The sequence below is a fragment of the Orbicella faveolata genome, unplaced genomic scaffold, assembly GCF_042242905.1.
Source record: "Orbicella faveolata isolate gen_17 unplaced genomic scaffold, um_ofav_v1 contig_26, whole genome shotgun sequence".
NCBI lineage: Eukaryota > Metazoa > Cnidaria > Anthozoa > Scleractinia > Merulinidae > Orbicella > Orbicella faveolata.
The window spans coordinates 6841594-6852266 of record NW_028301554.1 but is presented as its reverse complement, the minus strand read 5'-3'; the positions used below and the strand labels follow the sequence as shown (position 1 = coordinate 6852266).

At 38.9% G+C, this 10673-nt stretch overlaps 1 protein-coding gene and 1 pseudogene across 1 annotated transcript; one reads left to right on the top strand and one right to left on the bottom strand.

Annotated features, from left to right (window-relative positions):
• Window positions 1–259: 259 nt before the first annotated feature.
• On the top strand, window positions 260–2594 carry LOC149107884 (adenosine receptor A3-like). The gene has a single exon (XM_089295963.1). The coding sequence runs from the start codon at window positions 383–385 to the stop codon at window positions 1406–1408; it is 1026 nt and encodes a 341-aa protein (XP_089152089.1). The 5' UTR covers window positions 260–382; the 3' UTR covers window positions 1409–2594.
• A 5594-nt stretch (window positions 2595–8188) lies between these two features.
• Window positions 8189–9587, bottom strand: LOC149107883 (adenosine receptor A3-like; annotated as a pseudogene).
• Between the last annotated feature and the right edge of the window lie 1086 nt (window positions 9588–10673).

The window sequence follows — 10673 nt, the reverse complement described above, 5'->3', positions numbered from 1 at the left end:
CAGCTTTATTTACATTGTAGATGCGTATGCTAATATCCTAAGAGACTGTATCAACGTCGACATTAAGGTAGACATTCAACTACGGCATTGGGTGTCACTGATGCATCATTGTTGAATTAGTCCGGCACGATGATTGGCCTTGAAAGAGCGAAAAACGCAAGTGAACAGCTGTTTTCAGCCTTATGTAGTATTGAAACTCCAAACGTTTCCGTTGTGGACATTTGCCGATGATCGACCTCCACACAGGCAAAAAAGAACAAACAGAATACTCCGAGCTGTCGCCTTTCAGGCTACTCAATAGGGGACCTTAGACCCTCACTAGTAAAGCCACAGGTCTTTTTCTAAATGGAAACGTTTTCATCGTTCATCTAAAACGCCAAAAATGAGCCGCACATTGGCAGCTAACAGGAGCCCGGAGAATGCGACTAGTTCATCAATGCTTGTTTCTTCCAAAGCAGAAGGCATTGCATGGTGTAGCGCGTTTATTTTGATATCTATCTTCATTGTCGCAGGAAACTTGCTCACCATTGTTCTCTTTGTACTCAGCAAGAATCTTCGTAAGAAAAGTTTATTTCTCGTCATCAATATGGCGTTTGCTGACCTTATGTTAGGAGCGTTTTCTCTACCAGGCTACATTTTCGTTATCGGTAATGATTATCAACTCTGGACAGAAGCTAGTACAGAGTTTCTAACTGTCAACAGAATCATCGACACCGTTTTCTCACAGGTGGCGCTTATTTCTGCGGTCTTCATCTCCGCCGAGAGATTTTATGCCATATATTGGCCGTTTAAGCACCGAACACTAACTGTGCAAAAATACCGCATTGTTCTTGGTATGGTATGGGCACTAGCCGTCCTTATCTCCGCAGTGTTCAACGCGTTATTCAATTTAATTTCATTCAAACATTCCGTGTTTGTTTGGACACCATACACTTTAATTCTAATACTTGTCATATGTGGTTGTCATATCGGCATCTGGAGAAAGTTTCGACATGGAAGGGTCGCTTCGCAACAGGAAAGCAAAGCCTCGCAAAACAAACGCTTAACAAAGACTTTGATGTTTGTATCTACTCTTGCTTTGCTGTCATGGACACCTTTAATTGTTTTGAGCTGTTTACACGCGTTAACTATCTCGATACCTTTGAGATATTTTACTATCGCCAACATTCAAAATTTTTCGAACTCTTTTGTAAATCCAATTGTGTATGCATTTAAAATTCCTGAGTTTAAACAAGCCTTTCTTTCGTGCTGTTTTGGAAGGCAAGCAGCAGTTAACATCGAAGACATTAAAAGAAGAAATAAGATGGCTCCCACGTCGACTTTGGAGACACAGCTAAGAACATTGCGAACAGATCCTAGTCACCTTGAATTGTCGTTTGAACAGGAAGAGATGGACACCAGACTGTAGCATTCACGTTGAAGGATATGAATTGAATAGTAGAACTAGAACATTGTACATAAATCGGATTCTGATTCTCGATGCTGCTGTTATTTGATCTTTTAAAAGAACATCACATGACGACGCTATCGTCCCTTTAAATTCTTTTATATAACAAAGAAACGAAAAAAAATTTCAATCAGGTCATCTATACGTCTATCCTCTAATAGACCATAGATAAAAGGTAATCAAAATGCATGAATAATTTTCTAAATTCAGCATTATAAATCAAATGATGAGGATTTTTTGTGGTTAAATGAAAAATCGGAAGAGCGTGATATCGCCGAAGTGTTCCAGTAAAGCTAAACGATGCGTGGCTTAATTCTCGGTTTATTCCAGGTGGTTGATATCAAACCGCATTTCCAGAGTGTTTCTCTTTTAAAAGGCATTCATCTGACACAAACCTGCATTAAAAATAGTAAACGAGCTGTAATATGAGCTCTAATCCCGTAACCATAAGATAACAAAAACGCAGTTAAGACTTTGGTCCGCCACGGAAAATGTAGGGCATTCTTAACAAAACCTTTTTAAGTTTCTCTTTCAGCGTATAGAGCCGAAATGTAATTAGTTTCACGTTAGAAGCTTACAAATGGTGCGTAAAACATCTAATCTTAATGTCAGTAATAACATATCTTTTAAACATCACGCGACATAATGAATGCCATTTTGCGTATTAGAAAAAGCAAGTGGCTGCTAAGCAATTTTCTCAAATTCCTTTTAGCTTAGGATTACCTCTTACCTCAAATTAAATTTAAAAGCGTACTACAGAATATTTGTTTTAGGTGTCGAGTTATAGTTTTACTGTTTTTGGAAATCACCCATTATTCAAGCTACTGTGTTGTTGTTGTTGTTGTTTTTTTTTTTGTGGAAAGAAAAAAGTATCTGTTGCGAAAACTTAGAAAACATGCCAAGAAGGCCTTATTGCCTTGAAACATTTTAGGATTACAGTCAAACGTACGACCACCTCTCCTCAGCGACCAGTTTTCCAAAATACCAACAGTTTTTAAAAATCACTATATTTAGAAGCTCTTGTAAGCGACCACCTCTCGTAAGCGACCGCGACCACTTTTAGAGCTAATAGTTTGAAATTATCTTTTGTTTTTGACCTTCCGTAAGCGACAGCTTGACAGATAATAGAGCAGAAATTGGATAATAAGTTGTTGTAACATTAGCGCAATACTGGGTAGTACAAGAGACGGATATTTCTCAATGATAAGTAGAGTATTTTTTTCTCGAAATTGACTTTTGAAAAACATTTAAAACATGGGGTAAGTCTCTGCAGTTACCATATGCTAATGAGGCAAAATTTTCGCCCAATATTCCCTCGTAAGCTACCCCCCTCCCGTAAGCGACCACCTAGGCTTGACATTTTGGCTGGTCGCTTACGGGAGGTTCGACTGTATGTTAAATGGTAGGTTTTTATCATATGACCCGTGCAGCCCCGTGCGCTATTTCTTTGCAAAACCATAACGAAAGGTCCCGTGTCAGGGCCGTACTCGTCGAAGTAAGAGGGTCTGAAAAACGCGCACGCCCTATTAGAACACGTACGCCCCGCAAAATCGATGCTGTCCTGGAGAACTGTCCGACGCAGAACTACGGAGGTTTTCAGTTGCCACGTTACTTCGAGAGAAGAAGGAAAGTCAAAACTCCTCACAATTGAAGAAGCCACAAAATGGTCATGTGATAAAATACTTATTGACGGAGTGGAAGGGCCGGACAGAGAGATATTTGGCTCGAGATCAGGACGAGCGGAATAAGTGCAGCGCAGGCGTCAAGGCAAAATTTCCAAGGTATCTGGCCTTGGTAGGCAAAAATTATATATTGCATGAAAATTACAGTGAGAAACGACAGCAAAGCAAGAATAGATACAAACAGCAAGGTCTTTGTTAAGGGCTTGTTTTATGAAGATCTTCTTGGCTATCGTGTGGCTACAGCTTTCTGTTGAAACTTGTTACGAATGGCGATGTTAGAGCCACACACGGTGAATATTAGACTCAGGATGTATAGCGTCCAAAGGTATGTAGAGTGTTTAGCTGAAATAAAGAGATTCAAAGCAGTGCCGATAGCGGCAAAAACGACACGAAGTGTCCAGATCATAAATATAACAATGTGGTATGCTCGCGTTGACAGTGTTCGGTGTTTTAGTGGCCGATACGAGGCGTAAAGTCTTTCGGCAGAAATAAAAGCCGCAGAAATTATCGAGGCAAATGTAAAAAATGGATTAGCGACTATGGAGAAAATATACAAAGATATCCATTCGAAATCAGTCGGCCAAAACAGATAAACAGCCCCGACAATTTAAAGTAAACATCGGGTCAGCAAACGCCATATTGATTACCAGAAACAAACTTCCCTTTCGAAGTGTCCTGTTTACTGCAAAAAGAACAATGGTGAGCAAGTTTCCCACAATAATAAAGGCAAGCTCGAAAATAAAACCGGTGCACAATGCCATTCCTTCTGCTTCGGAAGGAACAATTCTGGTTGAACCAGTCGCGTTCTCTGAGCAAGTGTTAGCTGCTGCTGTAATATTCATTTTTTTTTTTTAGTTTTGACAGAACGATTGAAACGCTGAATAAACTCAGCCGATGACTACGTGTAGATGAGACCAGGAAATAGGAGTTATATAATCCACACTTTATAAGAGTGAATCGAAGACCAAGTGGCATCAAGGCCAGTTGTTATATAGCTGGCGTTTTTCCTGCTACAGCGCGCCCATTCACCTAACAATGAAACTGGTTACTGCCAAATGCCATGAGCGGGCAACAAGAAAAACGATGACGTCAAACAAGAAACAGTTCACTGTTAACCACGAAAAGTTGACCGCTGTTGCACGTGATCAGAGCGTGCAGTTGGTCGAAGGTGGCCTGATCTTGTCGCTGGAATCTCAACGCGTTTTTCAAAATTTGCTTTTGTTTGGTTTTGCTATACAACAAATCACTTAGTGACTGGTCCCTTGGGGAACAGTGAATTTTGTTTCTCTCGACTTCGTCTCGGGACACATTGAGATTCTCTGGAAACAAAATGCACTGTTCCCCTCAGGACCAGTCATTAAGTGTTAAATGTGTAGCTTTTTCGATTTTTGAAGACCGATCACTGAGGACTAAATGAATAATGTTCCATTAAGACGCTATGCTTTAGGTCTACCATACTTTCAAAGTTGACGCACTTTGTCAAGATGTACGTATACGTGTGTTCAACCTTGACAAAACGGTAAATGTGTTTTTCATTTTTGATTGATAATTGTATTTCAAATGGACCGTGCGATATGAAATAACTTGACATGCCGGGGGAATGAAACTTTGAGGAGGAATAAATTACGAAGATTAAATTTTTATTGGTTTCTAAGTTCAATTGCAGCAGGAGAAATTTAAAGGGTGACCAAGTGGCACATCACGGTCGACTTTGTAGTTTTTTCGCTTTTTCTGGGACAATCATCGTTGATTAATTCAACAATATGTTCCATTAGAGATGCAAAATGCTTCAGATTATTGGCTTTCAAACAAAAGTTCCGAGTACGCAACGGTTTCATCAAGAATTGTTTCTTTCAAGGCATAAGGCATTGCATTGTGCTCCGTTAGTAGGTTAGAGTTTGTTTTTATTGTCGTAGGAGACTTGCACACCATAATTCCGTTCGCTCAGACAGGCCGAGACTTTGAAAGGGAAGTTTGTTTCTATTCAGCAATATGGCGTGTGTTGACTTCATGCTAGGAGTCTCTACCAATTTACATTTGCTCGTCGAAAGGTGATGGTTTTCTTTTTTTCTTTTTTTTTTCTTTTTTTTTTTTTAAGATCATGAATTATTTCTTACATATTCACCACGTTAAATTCTGCGGTTTTCATGTCTGGTTAAAACAAGACTTTTTGCCACGTATTGAAGAATTGGTTCATACTTAGCGTGCAGGGTATATCGAGTTATGGATGCACGCGGGAAGTTTGGAGAGCAAGAGAGAAGTGTAGCTTCTTGAGTGCTCTCCAAACTTCCAAAGTGCATCCATAACTCGATATTCGCAAAGCTAAAAGCATGAACCAATTCATTTATAACGTAGCGACAACAACTTGAGCACTAAGACATGTTTTATTTTGATTGACTACAAAGTTCTCACAGTGCACGGCGATGGAAAACAAAGGATCCTTTTGACTGGTTAAAAACACGCCACAAAACGTTGAGCGACGGTTGTGCCAAAACGCTTCATCTGGTTTCTAAAATTGTTGATGAAAAATTCGCTTCTTCGAACTAATAATAATGTAGGAAAACAAATTCAAATACTCAATGAAAATATAGACAAACGATGTCAAAATACATGTACTCATGCAATGTCTAGTCGCAGATCACCCTAGCGTTATATCAGACAATTTTTTCACCAGCGCGCGTTTTGGATCTGAGTTGGCTATAACCATCTCATACCTAACTAGCACGAGTGCTTTTATAATTAGCATTAAACGTAACACACAATCGGACATGTGTAATTCAGTAATAAAAAACTCGTCGATATAGGGGGCATTGGGCCTACGAGAATCCAGACTGAAACCTCTCAAAATTTCTTGAAAACCGCTAAAAAAAAAGTCACTCAAAACCGGCAAACTGCCGAGCATAATGATCGAAACTACATTTCACAAACTTGAATACAGTTAGCTTGATACAGCAAGAAAGATGTGTACTTTTCATTTTTTGAGGGATCAAGACATTTTCATTTGAAATCATTGCCCTACTATACCTTTTTAGGTTAGTGTTAATGCCTCTCGCCTGCGAGACTTTTTTTCCTACAAAGGCAATTCAAGGTTATAAATGCCTATCTTCAACAAAACCCTGTTAATTGTTTTGAGCAGGCAAACTAACATTTCCTTCCACTTCGAGGTATAGAGTAGATGATTCTAATCTGCAAATCAAAATTTGTTTTCTAATTCATGTAGAGCAAATGACTGTTTGTCTTCCTAGCCCCCAAGTCAATTATTCCCGGTTTTCCCCGTTATTAGCCAGTCGCGAACCCCCAAATAAAACGTGTTCGCTTTACAGTTAGCTATTGAGAGAGCGAACTGAAGAGGTTTGAAGCCCAATCTAGCTAGCCTTCAGCTTTCGGTTGAAGCATCTATATTACAAACCTCATAAACTTGCACGGATCAGTACCGAGGTGAAATAAAGAGGTCCAGGAACAAGACGAACGCTTTGCTTACCTCCAAAATCCGAAAAGCAAATGCTGAAACATTAAACGCTAAATTAAGGACGTTCGCGCGAAAATGTTCTACTCGAAAGATTTTCTTCAAACTTCTACTGCGGACAGATCATTAATTACTTGTTTCATAAATGAAGAAACATTGGGGGTCACGGACTTCGTTTCAGAGATAAAGCATGTGGCAAACTAGTCTGATTTTGAAAAATTGGCGCGTGTAAATCAGCATGGTCTCCAGGGTTTTTAGCTTAAAACATCAAAGATGAATCAACGGAGACAAAGTTTCCTAGCATTATTTTGTACAAGTGAATCCGTTGCGTTGATAATTCTCACAAAACGTAACACTTTAATAGGCAGTTGAAACTGCCGCACAGATAAACGAAGAGCTAAAAAGAACGAAATTCGATGGTGCATTTTGCAAAAAATTCAAACCTCTAATCGATAGATTTTCTTCATTTTTTCATGTAATAACATGATCGTGCCAATAGACCTTTTTCGACTGGGCGGTTTGTTGCCCCATTTCAGACCATGTGATGATACTCTTGAGAATTCTTCCTTTCAAATTTTGAAATAGTCGCGTGCATATGAATAAATAATTTTTAGATGGATAAAAGGACAATTCTCTAGAGAATATCACGTGGTCTGTAATAGGACAACTGCCCAAGCGAAAAAGGTCTGTTGTGATACCATCTTATCCAAATGTTACTTTGTTTCTTTGGTACCATATCAGCGAACACTGAACTACTGCTCGTACTCTAAATATAAAAATCAACCACAAAATTCCCTTAACCAGATAATCCAAAAAAAATAATTTAATTCATCTGTTCAATTCACGAGTTTGTTCACAGAGCACTTTGATATTAGTGAGCGCGCACTCGATGCATGATGCGGCTTGTGAATTTTCGTGCGTTGTAAGCATTTGCAGAAACAATTAGCGCGAATGTCCTTGAAGTGCCTATGAAATGAGATTTTTGCCCACTTTTTTTTACCCCAAAATATTGAAGTCTACTTTTTTTCTGATTGGTAAATTTCGATTTTGGGCTTCGGACAAGCGCACAATAATTTTTTTCCTGCTTCGAAGTTGGGCAATTCGAATAAAAAATGTGCGACATTCCGCGCGCGGTCAAAATATGCAAATTAAGAACCGTTGACGTCACAATGTGTGTACAACCTTTCAGCCATCACGACAGCTAAGAGAAACCAGCGAAAGAACGCCGGGAAGGTTTGCTTTATCGGAGGGCCTGGTTTGATGAGCTGTAAAAACACCACTTAAACGCAAGGCATTGTCATTCATATGTTTCCGAAAGATGACATCAGAAGGGTACAATGTTTGTTTCCGGCCCAAATTGTCTTACTCACATGTAATTTTGACCAACCGTAAAATGATGTCTAAAATTATTCAGTGGAATAATTATGGGTTAAGAGATCACACACTAAACATGCCATGCATTATTGTCCTAAACTGGTTGGAAATTTGTTAAATAGTAGTTTATATGTTACATGATCCTGAACCAAGTTAAAATTTTCTTGTAGTTTAGTTGTGGTTAGAGGCGGTGCACAAATGGAGTTAAGAGACAAAATATGCGTGTAAACAAATTTATGCACAACTGGCAATGCTTCACTGATCACGGAACATATGTTTCGCTTCACAACTCAAGAGCATCTAATCTACAACATCAACTCAGAGTTTCTAAACTTTGGTATCCAGAACTTCCAGTTTAAACTTCAGCTGTAGGAGACTGTTGTGAGTTCGTAAAGTTCTGAGCTCTGTCGCCGGAGTCTTCTTACTTCTTCTATTAATGTTTACCATGTTTGGCGCGGCTGGTCTTCTTAAACAACACAAAACCAGGCCTTCTCTAAGCTCAGGTATTCTTAATACGTACACAACTGGATTCGCAAAAGAATTGGAGTAATTTATAACGTTCACCAGGTCATAAAATGTCCACGGTATTTGGACATCATACACAAAAATTAAACCGTTCAAAATAACTAAAGGGATCCAGCACAGCAAAGCAAGAATAGACACAAATAGCAAGGTCTTTGTTAAGCGTTTGTTTTGCGAGTCTCTGTTTTGCTGTTGTGGAGCGATATTTCCGCGTCGAAACTTTCTCCAAATGCCGATGTTACTGCCACATATGATGAATGTTATAATCATGACGTATGGCATCCAATAATGCATAGCACGTTTGAATGAAAACAAGAGATGTGTTGCACTGAAGAGGGCGGCGATAAAGAGAGTCAGTGCCCACACAGTGAAAACAATAATACGGTATGCTCGCATTGACAGTGTTCGGTGCTTAAACGGCTAGTAAATGGCGTAAAATCTCTCGCCTGATACGAAAGCTGCAGAAATTAACGACGCCTGCGAGAAAAAGATATCAACGATCGTGTAGAAAATTGGCAAAGACATCGGCGAAGCCCCTTTCCAAAGTTGAAACCTGCTCCCAACAGTGTAAATGTAGATAGGTAGCGACAGGACTCCTAACATCAGGTCAGCAAACGCCATATTGATGACTAGGAACAAACTTCTCTTACGAAGTCTCCTGTCTACTGCAAACAAAACAACGGTGAGCAAGTTTCCTACAACAATAAATACAAATATCAAAATAAATGTGGCGCACAATGCGATGCCTTCTGCCATGGAAGGAACAATCATTGATGAACCAGTCGCATTCTCTGAGCTATTTGTAGCTGCTTCTGTTCTCATCATATTTTAGTTTCACTGAACGATTGAAACGTCGATTAAATTTTGCCGATAATAACGTATCGTTACTTGATGGGAAAAATAGGAGTTCTGTAAACCACAATATATGAGAAAGAGGAGCGAGTGACAGATCATAACCAAAGTTGTAGTTTTTGACCGTTTTAAGACTAATCATCGTGGGCTAATCTTTCACATGACATGTCTCAGTTGACTTTACACTGACGCAACTTGTCAAGACTTTATAGACACCCATTTGCAACTTAATACGTCTGCGAGCGTGTTATGACTGCAATGTTTACCGGCTTTGACACGGACATGAGGTTGATACTACGGTCTTTCTGCGAAAAGAAAACGACACACGGACTTCAAGATAAGTCCTCAATTCGTGCATGTTGGGCTTGATAGTTATTCCAAATATTATTGATCGCTTGTTAGAATTGTATTATTTGGGTCGCTAATAATGAGGGTAGATTGTAACGCAGCCAGATAAACGTGACAGGAACAAAGCGGCGGTAGGGTGCTTTTCTGTAAATGACTTCAAATTGCGCCCATGAAATAAAAGCCTTACTTATTTCCCCGCTTCATCATTTTAACTTTTTTGCGACAAACGTCATTATAAAAAGCTTAAAACGCTTAAGATCGGTTGTTTTGTTTTTTCGTTCCAAAAATAAAACAAAACAAAAGAGTGGCCGTGTTAGTTTGAAAGACGCGAAAGAAAAATATTTTTCAGAATAGTTTTGCAATAACTGCCATAAATCGTGACTAAGTTGCGTCATCCGTCGCGATGCTTATGTCATGTTCCTCAAATTTGACGAGTCAGTGATCAACACAGAAGCATGTACTGTTTTTTTTTCCCCTTGCTTTTAAGTAAAGGTTTCAAATGATGGTTTGGATGTTTTGCTTCGTTTCATTTCCTTAAAACAGTGAATGAGTAAGCTTGTTATTCATATACTCCATAGTGGTTTTACCGAAAAGTTTGTAAAGAACTGAGGGTGATCTCAAACGCGTGTAAATAGTTCCCTTCAATAAATCTGTATAATTAATTTCCCAAACATTAAACAGGAAGTTGATTGTAAAACAGAATTCACAGCGTCGACCGATCGATCGATAGAGGTTAATTTTAACTTAACTAATTATAAGGTAATTTAATTGGAACAAAAGTATGGGTTTTGTAGGGAAAGTGAAAATTAACAGCGCTAAAATATTAAAAAAAGATTACAAAATAAAATAATTACAACTTTGAGAACGTTTGTTATGTGAAAGCAAGATGTAAGTACTGTGTCGTGGGATGCCTTCAATTTTCAAACTTGTCGAGGAAACAGCTAATACCCAAAGCCGAAGGAGTTAACAATGTTTGACGGCA

Bases quoted from the DNA above. Each gene is read 5' to 3' on its own strand.
- LOC149107884 (XM_089295963.1), top strand. From the start codon at position 383: ATGAGCCGCACATTGGCAGCTAACAGGAGCCCGGAGAATGCGACTAGT.